The sequence below is a fragment of the Sabethes cyaneus genome, chromosome 3 (genome assembly GCF_943734655.1).
Source record: "Sabethes cyaneus chromosome 3, idSabCyanKW18_F2, whole genome shotgun sequence".
Lineage (NCBI taxonomy): Eukaryota > Metazoa > Arthropoda > Insecta > Diptera > Culicidae > Sabethes > Sabethes cyaneus.
In genome coordinates, this window is record NC_071355.1 from 147,581,339 (window position 1) to 147,598,342 (window position 17,004).

The window sequence follows — 17,004 nt, forward strand, 5'->3', positions numbered from 1 at the left end:
CGTTGGATACAATCAATTAGAAGGGCCAGGAGGGTGATAAGATGGACTTCGACTATTTTAACTGAGTGATAGCCAATTGTGCTTGAGGTAAACAAATTGATCTCGCCTAAACATCTGCATTTAGCATGCCTTTTTTTAAACAGCTGACAGAACTTTATATTCTTATCACCAAACAACAACTGGTAGTAAACAGCAGGCCGATCTTCACGCAATAACAAAAACAGGACTTGATAGAGCCGTCGATGAAAATGGAACAAATAAAACAAATCATTTATTATTTGTGATATACAATGAAATAAATATCAGTTTATTAATGTGTCTATGCTTCATGTATGGTGTGCGTACAAACAACTTTTCACATTTCTTATTATATTTTTTATTATATAATAACAATCGAATATGGTAATGTGTTCGCGTGTTTGTGTGTTTTGATATACAAGACAATATATATTAAAAATGTATAATTTTTCCAAGCAGAATATTTTTTGTTCGTTCAGCTCAGCCGCATTCACGATTTCATTCGAAAAACTGCATCGTACAAATCAAAATAATAACATTTATAATTTCCAAACTAAACAAACATCTCTTTTGAAACACATAGTCGTAAGTTAATAAATATAAACAAAAAAACGATGGCAGAACACAGTGCTTTGCTTGTGTGCAACGGGTACTTACAATAGAGACAGGTATGTTGGTATACTTTTAGCACATGAAAACAATTCTTAAAAACGTGTAAGTTTGTGTGCAGAACATCAATCAAGAGACTGAGGAAATTGGAGGTGTAGCTTCGCGCGTATGCTTCACTTTCGCAAGAAAGAATAACTCTCTTTTACTTTCATGGTAGATATTTGGAAGAACGCGTACATAAATACAATTACATATTTAATTGGAACACCGGTTTATGTACATGGTTTGACAAAATCGATTCCCTATTAATACCTAGCATACAGAAGAATAAAATCATATGAATAAAAGCTCATATCTGAGTAAATCTCGTATTATTTTTGTAAGAGAAAAATAACGCATGCACGTTTATTCATATGAGTAATTGAATTAGGCAAGATCTATCTAAAAACGGGACTTGTTTCATAGACGTAGCGACATACATTGATGAAGCAAAGATTATTTGGGAGAGTAGAAAGTAATAAAGAGATGATTTGGTAACTAAGCGAACTAGTTAGAATATTCAGTTCGCTGGGGAAGAAATGTTAAACACTTAATAGAGGTTAATCTTCTTTGTGATGGTTTTCCGGCACATGTGACAAATCTTGAGCGTTTCAGCACACTTCGAGCAGGCCCCATGTCCGCAGAGAAAAGCAACGTTCCGGCGACGTTCCATGCATATACTACAGCAGTGCGTCTCTTCAATCTCCATTATCTTACTTTCGAGATAGCGAAGTCGATCAGCCGATGGTAGGCGAGTATCCTTGGGATTCAACAGCTGCTTTCCTCCTACAGTTAGACGTCGTTCGATGTACAATCCACACGATAGACATTTTTTCATTCGAACGCCACACTCTTCACAGGAAATTTGATGCTGACAGGGTTCGAATACGATCAGGAGCAGTTGTTCGTTACAAACGATGCATTCCTGAGGTGTGGTACTAATGACTGGCGGGCTAGGATTGGAAGGAGGAATGGCCACTGGAGAACAGGATGAATTTTTATCCGAGTACTGCCGTCGGCTGATATGTTTATTTGACGTGCCGCCGGTTTCCGCCGGAGCGCCTGCTACCACAGTAGGCGATAAGGCTCGATTTGGTGATTGGAAACGTGCTGGGCTATCTAAAGGTGTAACAGTACCTGCTGGTTGTTGCGAGGGTTGCTCATTCGATGATACAACTGCTTCTACAATATTCATTCGTTTAGAATCATCATCCAGTGCAGCATTGTTGTGAGAATGACTTGGAACCGGCGGAGGAGGGGTGCCAACGGTTGTCTCTCGATTATGTCCCCGATTTCTTCGTGCCGGCGTGGGAGGATTTGATTGTCCAAGTCCACTTGTTCCAGGACTTGCCGCTCCTTCAGGCTGCAAATTGTTACCTTCATTTTCGTCTAAATTATTGCCTACTAAAGTCATCGTGTCCAAATTCGACTGGACTTGATTCACTGGCTGATCATCTTCCTCATCGCGAGAGTTGTTCAGTGATCGATCTGTAGCCGGCGGTCCGGCGGCCGCTGCTTTCTCTCGAGTTATTCTATTTCGTTCATAACCTATAATAATATCCTTGATCTGTTGACTAGGAATCCAATCCAACACTCGCGCCCCTTTATAGTTTATATCCACTGGGCAACCCTCTTTTGCGAGAAAGCATAACAACGCATACATAAGTCGATTTTCACTAACCACCGGCACAAGTGATTGATACATTTCGAAAATTTTCGGCGAATCGGTCGCGGATACTTCCTGCACTAGATTGGCTTTTTTAATGATGCACAAATGCATCGCATTGTCCCCATCCTCATCCTTGGCAGCGATATCGCATTTCAGTTCTACCAGCTTTTCAATTGCCGCCGTGTGACCTTGTGAAACGGCCAATAAAAAGGGCGTCTGTCGCCTGTTATTTCTAATATTAATATCAGCTTGTCCTTCCTTCACCAAAACTTCCACCACTTTTGAGTGCCCATTAAGCGCAGCTAAATGAAGGGCAGAGAAGCCATCATCCTTTCTCACGTTGACTAGCTGTCGCGCCAGTCGGATTATATTCCTAGCAGCATGGACGTTCCCCTTAAGCGAAGCATGATGCAATGCATTGAAACCTCGTTTGTTGCGAATAGTCAAATCCAACGTCGAGCTATTGCAGAGCAGCTCCACAACCTCCGTGTTCTCTTTGCCGATCGCATCGTGCAGCGCCGTATCCCCGTACGCATCCTGCACGTTCACATTCGCTCCGAACTCCAGCAACACCTTGACACAGTAGGGCGGTTTCTTATGGGCCGAAATGTGCAACGCCGAACAGTGCGACGAATTTAGCACGTCGATGTTTGCATTGTTTTGCAGCAGAATTCGCATCACTTCCGGCTGGTTACCGAAGGCGGCATAGTGCAGCGTCGAGTCGCCCTCCTTGTCGACCACGTTTACGTTGGCGCCCAGCGCCAGCAGATGTTTCACGAGGTCCACGTGGCCTTGGTGGGCGGCTACCTGCAGGCAGGTTTTGCCCCCACTAACGCAGTCTACTTCCTCCGCATTGGCACTGAAAGGACAAAAATAATAATGCGATATAAGCTTTACTCAATGTAGACTATTTTATGTCAGATGAATTTCCAATAAATAAATTGAAAATAAAAGGACTCAGTATAAATTTCTGGGTAAAAAATAACACTGAGTAAATTTTAGAATGAGGTGAAAGCTTAAACAGGAACAAAATTCAAAAACATTTATGAATTGTATAATTTTCCGAGAAATCTACCAAGCATGACACCTTAAGTAGATAAACCTTTCTGGTTTCCATTAAACTTTTCCTACATTTTAGATAGGAGGAAGCATACACGTGTCACAGATATTGGCAACAATTTGACTCGAAGGAATTGTTTTTGAAAAAGGGCGTTATGTATTTGCATGGGAGTAATGTTTTATTTCTAGAAAATTATGTTTTGCACTAAAATGTTTGATATCTAAACTTGAAATATATACATTCAAAAAAAATCAAATGATTTATCGAAGATCACAACAAAACTCAACATTAAAATATTTAAAAAACGATTATTTTGACTTTTTTCAATTTTTTGAGAGAAATATAAGTAATTTGTACTTATTCTGATATGGAGCAGTATTTAAAAATACCCATGCCTTGGGAGTATAAAGATCTTAAAGGCTTGACTCTTCTTTAATGACAAAGTTCACAGCCGGTTTTTTTTTCTGCTTGGACTCATCACTGCGACCAGTATCGTTGATGTATTGTGATATCGCCCGGGTGTTTGCTGCATAACATGCACTGCATTTTTTGCTATAATCGCTATTGAATGAGCGATATGCTTATTCAATTTTATGCATGCTTGCGTGTAGTGGGGTTTACCCTTCCTTCAATGCTAGATCTACTTTACCCACCTTGCTCCTCAATGCCAGTAATATCCCAATTATTGCCATTCCTGGCGAGGGTGACCAGTACATTTAACTATAAGAGTTACTTTTTGCTCTGTCAAGAGTGCCTTTAAGGGGGGCCATATAGAATTCAGCGTGGAGGAAGGGTAATGAGGGGCCTGAGAATAAACCCATGCTAAAGTCACTTGACATCGAATGGCTTGATCCTACTAAGATTCGAACCCACGACCACTCGCTTGTCAAAGCAGACTCGGTAACCTTGCGACTACGGAGCCCGCCATAGCCGGTTATTAGAGTACTGGATAATTAATTATGGGATAGCTATATGTAAACATCGGATCGGCTGAGTCGGCAGCATTCACTTCGCAGTGCGCGTTCCTCAAGGAAGTAGTTTAGGACCTTTTCTATCCGCTCTCTTCTTCAATGATGTCTCCCTGATCCTACCAAACGGATGTGTGCTGATCTACACAGATCATTTGAAGATATACTTCGCTATCCGCAAGTTAGATGATTGATTCCGTCTACAGGATATGCTCGACAGGTTTACCAGATGGTGCTGACTAAAAGTTCTATGTGATTTCTTAACGGCATCTGAAAAATCCTGTTCTGTTCAAGGATCTAGGCGCTCTGTTAGATTACCAACAGACTTTTAAAACACATACAGTGAGTTAGGAGCATAGACATCTGTAATAAATGCTGTATGGCGACGAACGGCACCCAGAAAAGAAAAAATCCTTGGCAGCAGTTAATGCAATATGCTCATTGAATCGCAGTTTGTTATCCAATATCACACCTAAGTCACGTATATAATTTACCCTCTCAAGCACTACCGAGTTAATCTTGTATGGGAACTCAGTAGTAGTTAGTTAGCAAGTAAAAGATATTACCTTGCATTTCTTGAAGTTTACAGTCTTGCCGTTTTCATCACGCCACATCAAAAGTTGATCAATATCGCTTTGCAATTCTGCACAATCTAGGGCGGATGATATTACCCGAAACATGTTGAGGTCGTCAGCGAAAAATAATTTTCCAGATGACAGCCGATACGCGTGCTCCTTTACGTACAGGATAAAAATAAGCGGGCCCAGCACACTCCCTTGAGGAACTCCGGAAATGACGATGAATGTTGCTGACGTTTCATGGTCAACCTGAGCAAAAGCTTTCCGTCCGACGAGGTATGATTCCAGCCACTCAACTAATATCCAACTCAGAAAACCAAGATAAGAAAGTTTATCGATTACAAACGTGTGCGAAACAAAGACAAAAGCCTTCGAAGAATACGTAAATTGAAGCTACTTGGCGACGGGATTCAACCGCAGGGAACAAATTCTTGGTTTAAGCCATAGGATCACGAACAAATACGTATAATATGTAATCGTTTTAATGAAGTTTTTGAAATTTTTCATTTTAATGTACCAATTAATGTTTTTCGTGATCGTTTACTTAATGTTCTGTTCAGATATTAATAAGGGATTATTCATTAAGACGCAACTGTCAGATGAATTTTATAAAATAAACATAAACATGAACATTACTGTTTTCTACAGATTTTTTCGGACTTCATTCCGTAAATATCGGAGCTGTGGAGTCTGTAGACTGATTCTATCAGCGCAACTTCTTGCTCTGTTGACACATTCGTGGGTAAGTATCCATTGATATCGTCTTCAAACTGCAAGCGAAGGTTAGGGAAGTTATAGTCACCTAATGCTACGAAAATATCGCAAATGAAGAAGGTCTCACGTCGAGACCGAAATACGTATTTATCATTGAAAGACATGTAGAATGAAAGGATATCAATAATTTTTGTTTTCTTTTTTTTTATCGTTCCAAGTATTCTACTAAGATGCCCAAATAAATAGTAGGTAATTTGGCAAGTCGATAGTTTGTCACATGCGTTTTGGATGGGTCTGGCATGAGCATTGTAAATTGCAGGACTAGATAGCGGTCTGAGATAAAAACTGACTACATAGATTGAACGGTGTGCTAGTTCAATACGAATGACAGGTTGTTTTGGCTTATTGCAAATCGTGATGATGACCTTCGATGTTTCACTTGTAGAGTCGCTTCGATCGCTTCCGAAAATATGGAAATCTGAAGATATTTCACTAATTATGATATCCGGGCAAAGCCATGTTTCCGTCAATACCAGAATGAATCGAAGTTCGTTCGTTTTAGATCGTTACCCGCAAAGGAGTTGATAATAGATCGTCAAAAACAGAGTCGAGATCGTCGATCGGCGAGACACAGTGTGGTCGCGGAACTATAAGACAGCAGCTCCATCTCGTGGCCAGGGCCGGCGCTAGCCAATTTGTCGCTCCACGCAAATTCTCAAAATGGCGCCCCCAGAACAAACGAAAAACAGCCGGCGCTGCTGTGTGCAGATATTTTACAACCTACACACTCGCAAACGCACAGTCTCGTAACGTCTTTCTGCATAACCACTCACGAGGCAAACAACTCGTGAGTAGCCAGCTACCCGTGAGGGCTAACGGCACACTGGGGTACAGAGGTTGCATTACTTTTTATTTTCTTCTTCATCTTACGCCCTCGATTCTACACACGGGTGGGAGTGCGAGTCCTCGCGAGTGATCGGTATCAGTTGCTCAGGCTGCAATGACGTGCGAGAGCGACAACCGTGGCTGTTAGCTAAACACACACGCGCAAAAGTCGTTGCAGTGGATGAATAAACAAGAGCGGGAGTCCGAAAGGAATGCTTATGCCAGCGTATTCATTAGAACGAGTACGCGTGTGAGAAAATTAGCCCACACAAGTGTGGGTTTCGCATCGCTGATCACAGTCAACCGCCATTTCTTTTGAATAATTGTCGATTTCTTGAAACCCATATATTAGAATGATAAACCTTCAAAAACGAAAAAGTTCGGTTAATATTTCTTGTTACTTCAGAAACTTCGTCCTCATACCTTGCTACTTCATCAAAGATGAATCTGCTGATTGCGGATTCTGAAGTGATTCGAAAATCTCTCCAGAAAAATTTCTAAATAATTTAATATCATCAATGTCACTTTCCCACCACGTTTATCTGAGTGTTTTGATAGTTATGTTTTGTTGCAAATAGATTTTCATCAGGAGGAGGTGGAGCGCAAACGGAAAGCAAAGAATGGCGTAGGCGTATCAACCATGCACTGCAGGTTCTACTTAGAATGATTCTCAAAGTATACTTGTCGAAAGTTGGCAGAGTACGATGGGTCGGTCGGTCACGTCGCAAGAATGCCGGATGACCGTGCAGTGAATCTGTTCTCTTAGACTTCCATCGGTCTTAAGGGCCCCATACACGTATGCATATGTTGGGTTGGAAACGAATAAAATGTTGGCAGCTTATTCAGGTCGAGCGACAAGCCCAATATCTTCTTTTGCTAGTTTGGTTCGTGGCACTCATACACAGACGAAAGTATTGCCCGAACATGAATTCGCCAATATTTTCGGCCAACATCGTTCGTACGTTTATGAAGGCCTTTAGAGATAGAGAGACCCAACTTACTAGATGGCTCGACCAGGTTGAAGCCGATTGGCTTGTATCGAGATACTCAACGAATTGGCGGCAAATAACCCAGGACCCAATACAACGGAGAGTAACTCTAGATACATCACTTGCCTTCCCGGCTTTATGCTGCTAAAGGAGAAGGACGAAAGTTTTATATTACCTACTTATTTATTTAATGCTAGTTTTTTTTAATGTAGGCGAAATGGCACCCCCTCGAAGTGGCGCTCCAAGCAGCTGCTTGTTTTGCTTAAGGGAAGCGCCGGTCATGAGGGTGGCCCTAGTTAGGCAACCTCCGTAAATCAAGTCACTACGAGCATTTGAGCATATACGAATCGAAATGTTTGGCATCGACGTAGGTGACAAAACAACGACGAATGGATACTCGTAGGCGGTACTGCACTATCGCTCACTGGTGTTGACAGGGTGCTGCTCGAACAGTTCGCCTTGCCGTGTTGGAGCGGACGGTATTGCGGGCGATATTTGGCGGAGTACAAGCTGAAAGCAGAGAACGCCGCAGACATATGAATCACGAGCTACATGCACTGCTTAGAGAGATTCTCATCGTGCATCTGGCGAAAGTCGGAAAGCTACGGTAGGCCGAATACATCGTAAGGATGCTGGACAACAGTGCGACGAATACAGTTCTCTTCAACAACCCCAGCAGTACCAAGAATAGGTGGGCTCGACGTGCCAGATGGCACGACCAGGTCGAAAGTGACTAGCGGCTTCTGAGACTTGGAAATTGGAGGCGAGTGGCCTAAGATCGAGTTGGAGACGACTGCATGAAACACTACGAACCACCCCGGCTCTGGGCTGCTAACGACGATGACGACGACCGGATGATTGGAAGGAAGGAATAATATGACCAATATGCACGAAGGGTAACAAGTTTAAATGTGAGAACTATCGAGCAATCACCATTCTCAACGCCCCCTGTAAAAGTGCTATCTCAGATCATCTTTCGCCGTGTATCACCACCGCTGGCAAGTAGATTCGTGGAAAGTCATTAAAGAAAATTTTGTTGACGGGTGATCAACAACGGACCAAACCTTTGTGTCTCGACAGGTCCTCTAAAATTGTCATGAATACCAAGTCTCTGTGCACCACCAATTCATAAATTCCAAGGCAGCGTACGATATTATCGACCGTCAAGAACTATGGAACAGCATGAACGAAAACGACTTTTTCCGAGAAACTGACAAGACTTGTAAGGGCCACGATAAATGGTATACAGTGCTGTGTGAAGATATCGGGCCCGATATCAGGCCCATTTGAAACACGCAGGTGACTTGGACAAGGCGGTGATATTTTCTGCCTACTGTTTAACATCGCGCTAGACGGTGTTATGAAACGTGCGGGTTTCAACATGCGGGGCACGCACTTCAATAAGTTCAGCCAATTTATCTGTTTCGCTGACGATTGTCAGGACATTATCAGAAGGACATTCCAGGCGGTTGCTGAGCAATATACCAAGCTGAAACGTGAAGCAGGACGAACCGAGCGCCATCGAACTCGCATTGGCAATAGTGTGGTCAACGGAGACGATTTCCAGGTGGTGGACGAATTTATATTCCTCGGGTTGTTGATGATGGCGGAAACCAACTGCAGCAGAGAATTACGCAGACGTATTCTTACCGGAAGTCGTGCTTACTACGGACTCCACAAGACCCTAAAATCTGGTAAACTAAACTGGTACTGTATGTATGTATGTATGTATGTATGTACAAAACGCTAATAAGACCGGTATGCTCGACGGGAACTTGGGAGCATTGACCGTTTTTAAACGCCGTGCGCTTAGGACCATTTTTAGCGGGGTATGTGAGAACGGTGTATGGAGGAGAAGGATGAACCATGAGCTAACGCAGCTTTTCGGCGAACCCAGTTTCCAAAAAAATCGCTAAAATTGAAAGGCTATAATGGGAGGGACATGTTGTGAGAATGCCGGACAACAAGCCCGCAAAAATGATGTTCACCTCGAGTCCGGTTGGTACCACACGCAGAAGTGCACAGTGTACTAGATGGTTAGACCAAGTGATGCAAGTGACCTAGAAATTGTGGGACACTCGAGAAATTGAAGACGGACAGCAATGAACCGAGTTCGTTGGTGGAACATTTTTAGACAGGTGAAATCCTAAGGGATATCGCACCATGATTTGCATAATTTACATGAAACTGCTCTATTAAGTATTCATAAATATAAGGTTTGTTAATAATGACTCACGGTGGGCTCGATGGCTCTGTTGTTAGCAGTGTCAAACAGCCCAGTTCTCACGGTAGCGAGTGACATCGAAAAAAAAATTCTCAACTATAATAGCTAGGACGATCCCCAGCCATAAAGACATGATATTATTATTGTTTGTTTATGAAACTTTTCGTTTCGGAAGACCAACTTAAAAAATTAATACAATACATTTACGATCGCAATGATGATAAAAAATCAAGCAATATTCTACGCTACGGACATAAGCCTGTGCCTTCCGATAGTGTACGATAATCATAGATGGGTCGAGTGTATGTGAGGCTTCTGATTCTGTGATACAGTCAATCATGTCAAGAGAATACTCCACATTAGGAAGACACCAGTTTGAACATTATTAAAAAAAACAAGTTTTTGATGCATATATGCATCGGCACATCCAAATAAACTTTACGCTCCTGCCAGTGGACTCTATTCGACACACAACAGAATGTGTGGCAAACGAAACATGCCCGTTACGTTTCACTAACAGCCGTTACTATTATAGTCCTTTTTATAGCGAGAACTCGCCGATTATTTTCGCGAGCAGTCGTCGATTGCCGTTATTAAATTTTATGCTGGCAAAACAACCGGGTTTAAAGTTTAATATATGGAACATAAAACCATGCTTTGCACATTTCAAAACCATCATAATTCATTCGATAGTGCTTTTTTATAGGTGTTTGTATTTGAGCTGTTTTCAGCTTTGCGGTGCTCAAACTAGAGCTAACGAAATTAATCACCATTCCTTTTAAAACATTAAGATTCCGGGCAAAGGTATTTTTGGCAGGCCTCTATTTATTCGGTAGTTTTTGCTTTTTATTTTGCAAACTTAAAAAAGGCAATTTCTCATCAACGGACAGATGAGCAAGGAAAGTATCTATTGGCAAGTGGTCGGCTAAAGCTATTACATTCGCAAATTTAAAATAACCTTTACGTTCTGTTTCACTGCCATGTACTTGGAAAATGAAATGTAAAGAAATTCGCAATTGGCTTCAGTGAATTACGCTGCATTTTAGGTGGCGCTTCACCGGGGATATATGCATTTCAACGAAAGCTCTATAAACGGTTAACTATGGTATGACAGTTTGATATTTGGTAAAATACCGAAAGGAAATTAACTCACCTCAGATAGGTCTGAACGAACTCCATGTTTCCTTGGGCAGCTTCCCGCACGAGCCGATCCGCAGCCGATGTCCCGGACAAACCAGACAGAGGCGTCATGTGGTGCTCATTTGTACGTTGATTGCTTAAATCCATCATACTATTCGATCGTTCCGTTGCTGTTGCCTGCGAGATTAACGAACGTTCCAGTTTCACGCACTTTGGATTTACCGTCCATGCCAAATCATCGTCACACTGTTGCACTCTCAAGTCGCCGTCCCCGTAGATCTTGATTACCTTACCGGACTTTCCCAGCACATTGTGCATGGTCTCAACCCATTCACCATGACCTTTCTGCAGCTGCTGCATCTTGGTTGCGTCCGTGATGAAGGTAACAATGTCGCCCACATTAAAACTATAAATCCGAATCAGAGCCGCCGGATGAAACGTCCAACGGTTGGCGCATCCCTCGTATTGCACCCGAATGTCACCCTTGTCCGTGATCCTATGTACAATGCCAATCTTCGATAAATACTCGGCCATCCGCGGATTCCAGCCTCCGTGACCCTGTTGGAGCGCCATAAGTCTTTCCTCCGGGATGGCCACCTGAACGCGATCGCCAACGTTGAAGTGCGAACGAACCGGTGGCGATACCGGCTGTTGCTCTTCAGTTTGTCCTACAAAGATAAAATAGCGTTAGAACATATGTTTACGAAAACTAAACAAACTAAATTTATTAGTAGAAGCTTGTTATTTTAATCTACGAATCAGTTGCAGAAGGATTCTGTTATCTCACCTAGAACCGGCATATGATCCTTATAGTAGTACCCTCCAACTGCAGGTTGAACGTATCGCAAATCCACGTTGCCTTTGTGCCCTAACCGGTACACGTTCGTTGACCCGGAAGCCCAAGATACGTTTGCTACACTTCGACACGATTCGTTGTCCCAGCCGCGTATTTCCATAACACGCCCAGTCTTGTTCGGTCCGCCGTCTTGGTTATTCCATTCCCAGTCCGGACCGCGAACCACTCGAGCTCCTACGAAAATTCCTTTCAGCTGTATCTTGATCGCACCTTTTCGGGGCGGAACACGAACACTGCAGTTGGACAAAAAAAATTTGAAACAAATGAGCGAAAATTGAAAATCCATAATACCATAACCGAAATCACTAGTTAACGAAAGAGAAAATTGCTCAAGGTGCAAACCGCCCGCACTATATGAATGAAATCATAAACTGCTAACGGGGCAGCGATGCGGAACGCAAACTTCTTTTTGCTACTGTAGATAATGCGCTAGGTGTAAATAACATTAGGTTAGTCAGCAGATAATAAACAAGACCCCGTTCGACGGACGGAAAACATTCGACGTTATGGATGTAAACCAACTTTCTTCCCCGACGTTGACCTTCGGCAATTTACGATAATCTGCACCGGATGTTTATTTTACACTAATAGCAGACTCAATAAATATCATCGTAAACAAGTTTCAGGTTAGATAGTTAATCATATTAAGATAACATTCCACATCAAAACGATCATATCTTTTGAGATTGAAAATAGAGTTCCTGTGTCAAATATGCCATGGTAAATGCTGTGTCATGATTGTATTAGCCTTTTTAATTGAAGTAAAAAATCAAGATGAAGCACAAATAACACTGCCCAACGATGACCCTTTCCATGTGTTATGCTATTTATAGCCTTCAGCGCATTGCGCTGGTGTTGTTCCGCCGAAAGCCGCAAGAAAATGGTCATTAAACTGCGACCGACGTGTTTGTTCATGGTTCGAGTAGCCGTCACTAACTTCGTAGTTTTCGAAAACAGTGCTCAAAACAATAAATATTTTCGTAAATATGTATATTTACCAGAATCTTTCTTTTTATCTGAACATAATTAACAATCATAATGACTGGGGCACAATGGCCACACGGGGTGATGTTTTTTTCTAGTTGGAGCACGGGAGAAAAATAAAATGTTTTCGTTTCTATTTCTTTGCACATTTCAACAATTCTTTATAAGATTTCTATAGCGCGACACTATTGTTAAGCGAATAAGGTTGATCTTTGCTTAGCTTTACTTTTTCTAAGCGACAACGAAAGTGCGATGAAAAGTTGACGAAAAAGTGATGAAAGGGTAGTGAAATTCGATGAAAAGTTGACGGAAATACGGTGAATATAATTAACATGAAAAGATGACGAAAAGAGACTAAAACAGCAACAACAACAAAGCACGACAAAAACAACAAAGAGATATGTATATGTAGGGTAGGGTATGTTGCAGCTTCGTCGTAATTGCCTATTCCCGTCCTAACTAACACAAATTATTAAAACTATCAGCGATTTTTATGACACTGAATGCAAAATTAGTTATTCCCCAATATTTTAGTTTGTTGTCCATCACACGCGATCAATCAAAGTGAGCTGAGATCTATTTAAATGCTTTTTTTTCATTAGAGTTCCCAGCAGCCAAATTTCCTACGTTTTTACGTGCGACGAAGAAGAAAATGTCGACTAGTCGTTTCAATTTCCGTCATTCATAAAATGAAAATAACGCAACGCATTGTCGTTATTCTGCAGCCGGGAAAACTTGCATGACCTGCAGAAATTTTGCAGAATAACATTTGTCATGCCGTCCTACACAAATACATGCGCGCTAGCTTCGTAAACATTATTGTAGTTTGTAATCCGGACGATGAAAAATTTTGATGGACGGATTTTAAAACGGTACGACGAATTTAAGAAATAAAAACAGTTGCGTAATTTCAATAAAATAATCGCTTTTTAGTGAATTCAAAGTGCACGGATCGGAAGGTAAGTGTGTTTGAGTCAAATCAGCACAAGAACTTTTGGAGTATTCATTAAATCCACCTAAGAAATGATGAAAATTGGCGTGGCTTTCCTTACTACGACGGAAATTGGAAATAAACCCTACTACAGCAAAACAACGAAACGGCAGTACAAAGACAACATTTTTATTGTATTGACAATACATAGAAAAAAATGACGAAAAGACGAAGAACATGACGAAACAACTACAAAGGGTGGTAAAAATGACAAAAAACGAAGAAAAGACGACGAAAATACGCCAAAACAGCAACAGGATGACAAAAACGACAAAAAACAAAAACAGACGCTAAAAAAATAGAAATAGATGACGAAAATATGACAAAGAAATGATAATAAAACGATGAGCACAAAGAAAAGATGACAAAAACGACCCCCTGACGAAAGAACGACAAAAAGATAGCAAATGGGCGATGAAAAGACGACGTAAGAATGACAAAAGGATCATGAGATACGCGAAAAGCCCATTGAAAAACGACGAAAGACATCAAAAATACGATTAAAACCGCTGAAAACTAAAAAAAGTGATCAACCAAAAACGCGATAAAAAACGATAAATGATATGATATAAATAAATAAATAAATAAATAAATAAATAAATAAATGACAATAAATTGCTATTAAAGGTAGAGGAGCGTTTGGTGTGGTAAAATGGTAGACTGGATGATGCTGCGAAACTTCGATGTGGGGCCAAAAATATATTGCGTATTTCAATTGCTGATTGGGACTCTAACTCACACTGTCTCGGTTTGCGCCCAAGTGTTTTAGCAATATAGTTCAATTGTACACTACACCCCACATATGAGATAATCTCACATCTAGTTTCGATCATTCCACACTTGGGCGCAAACCGAGAGAGTGTGGGTTAGAGTCCCACTCAGCAATTAAACTACGCAACATATTTCTGGTCCCACATCGAAGTTTCGTAGTATCAAACAGTTTACCATTCTTCCTCGCCAAACGCTCCTCCACATTTAATAAAAACTACAAGGTATGCAGCCCTAAGGGTTGTACGAAAGGGTGACGTAGGCCTATGTCTGCAGACTGCATTTCTGGCTCATACGTATCTATCGTCTCCAGCTTGGCTCATTAAAACAGTGAGCAGATGCGTTACGGAATCGCCCGTAAGGTTCAGATCTTCGCTCGTTTCTTGTTGGTGAGTAAATTAGCCAAAATGCCGTCACGGAAAGCATACAATTATCAGTAGCTTCTAGTAAATGTTTCAAGATAAATGTGAATATCAGCCAACAATCAGGCTTGGTGGCCTTCAACATCAAGTAATAATTGAAGATAAAATTTAATTTTCTCTCATCTGAAAATATCTCTTCGATACATCAGCAACACCAACAATTGTTTTAGGGAATTTCACAGTGTTGTACCATAGTAGTTTGAAGGGAACGCCACAAAAGTAGCATATATTTAGCGTTTTAGGTACGATAAACTAATCATTTTTACAAGAAAGTAAATTTGCAATTATAAATACACTGCAGATTACGAAAAAAAATTTTGACGTAGGACTACGTCTTACGGCAAGTTTTGAGATAGGGTGTCATTCCAAAAAATCGAAAAATGCGAGCGTCACGAAAAATGAAAGGTTTTGAGCGCTAATAGCTCAGCAGTTTTCCGATCGATTTTCAATATTCTTACACCAATCGATCGGAAAATCTTCTAAGAATTAACCCAAATGAAGAAAAGTATGGACTCTTGATGTTGAACTAGTGAAAAATTGAAAATAATGAACCTTTGTTTTACCAGAATTCTCGCTTCGTGATTGGTTGGAAGATTCTTTACGATGATCTAAACCTATACCAATTTGATATCTGTGCTTGGGAAGTAAGCCAAAACAAGTGACAAAGTTTCCTCATTTCAACAAGATTTCTTAACACCGCGATTAAACCTAGACCATTTTGATGTCCTTGCTTGGGAAGTACGCTAGAAAGAGTGACAAAGACCCCTCGTGCCAACAGATTTCTTACGAACGCGATTAAACCTAGTCCAATTTGATGTCTGTGTTAGGGAAGTGTGCTAGAAAAAATGACACAAATTCGTTGTCCCAACAGATTGCAAATTCTTCACTGCGAGACGATTAAACCTCGGCGAATTTGATATCTGTGTTGGAAAAATGTGCTACAGCTGTAGTGTTCGGTTATAATACGACTCTGTATGAATACGCATGCTTGCCGTTTCATTAGAAGTGTAGTGAAAAGATGTGCTATTGATAAAATAGGATTGAATTGGTAAAATCCCTTCAATGTGGGGAACCATGGGTATTAAAAACAATTTTTAATTTCAGTAAGGTAGCAGGAAAGCAATAGTTTGTGTTCTTGATTTTGTTAAATTGTTTTCAAAAGCAACATTCTTTTGAGAATTGAACGTATGCAATGTTACTACTTTGATAAATGTTACATACAACGCATGTAGCATGTATATATGTTGCATATAGCATGTATACATGAAGAATCGAATGATTACAAGCATGGATACATGCTACTATCACTTCAAAGAGACTTACGTAGTCCTGCGTCACCTATATATGCGGTCGTGTCTTGTACACAGCCCCTCTGATTTTTAACCTGCATTTAATTTGGCCCTTAAAAGGGTCATTGGTTACAAATAACATCAAAGCCAAAGCAAGTCCAGCGCAAATATGAAGTGCAAGTCCGATATCTTTCCCTTTTGCCATGAATGATAACCAGAGGGGTGGTGTGGGTGTCAACTGTCAAACTACATACATTCAGGCTTTACTCTCGGTTTTTTGCTCAGTAGATGCTCATTTGACAACAGCGCCTCAACTAAACAGAATTCGAAAAAGTAGTGTAAAGGGCGATTGTAGAGCTTATTATTATCTACACTATTGTTGAAGGAAGAATTGCTATCCCGTTGGTAGCCAAATGAGCGCTCTTTTTGCTACCAACGGGGTAGCAGCCCCATAGCACCGTAAATACAAAAGATAGAACTATACTTTCTTCAACAGTAATGTAGATAATAATTAGCTCCACAATCGCCCTGCTTTTGCTTTTTCAATTCTGTTTAGTTGAGGCGCTGTAGTCAAATAAGCTTCTACTGAGCAAAAACCGAGAATGAAGCCTGCATACATGTCCCAGTAGTTGGGACATGGTATCTGGTACCTATTCACTGATTGATTCATCTTAAAACAAGTGAAGCTAATCAGAAAGCATTTAACCACAGCCTATTAGCTATAATTCAACTATTACTAGCTGTTATTTTCGAAGGCTACTTCAGGGTTGTCGCCATCCATGGATGTTTAGTCCGCCAAAT

At 40.9% G+C, this 17,004-nt stretch overlaps 1 protein-coding gene across 1 annotated transcript in view; it reads right to left on the reverse strand.

Annotated features, from left to right (window-relative positions):
* Nucleotides 1–325: 325 nt before the first annotated feature.
* The window catches only part of LOC128741831 (E3 ubiquitin-protein ligase MIB2), a 90,953-nt gene continuing 74,274 nt past the window's right edge, over nucleotides 326–17,004 (reverse strand). The window contains exons 5-7 of the mRNA XM_053837915.1: nucleotides 11,681–11,982; nucleotides 10,907–11,561; nucleotides 326–3,194 (exon numbers count right to left, since the gene is read on the reverse strand). Of these exons, the coding sequence (XP_053693890.1) occupies nucleotides 1,217–3,194; nucleotides 10,907–11,561; nucleotides 11,681–11,982 (2,935 nt within the window). The 3' untranslated portion in view covers nucleotides 326–1,216. The remainder of the gene's footprint in view (nucleotides 3,195–10,906; nucleotides 11,562–11,680; nucleotides 11,983–17,004) is intronic.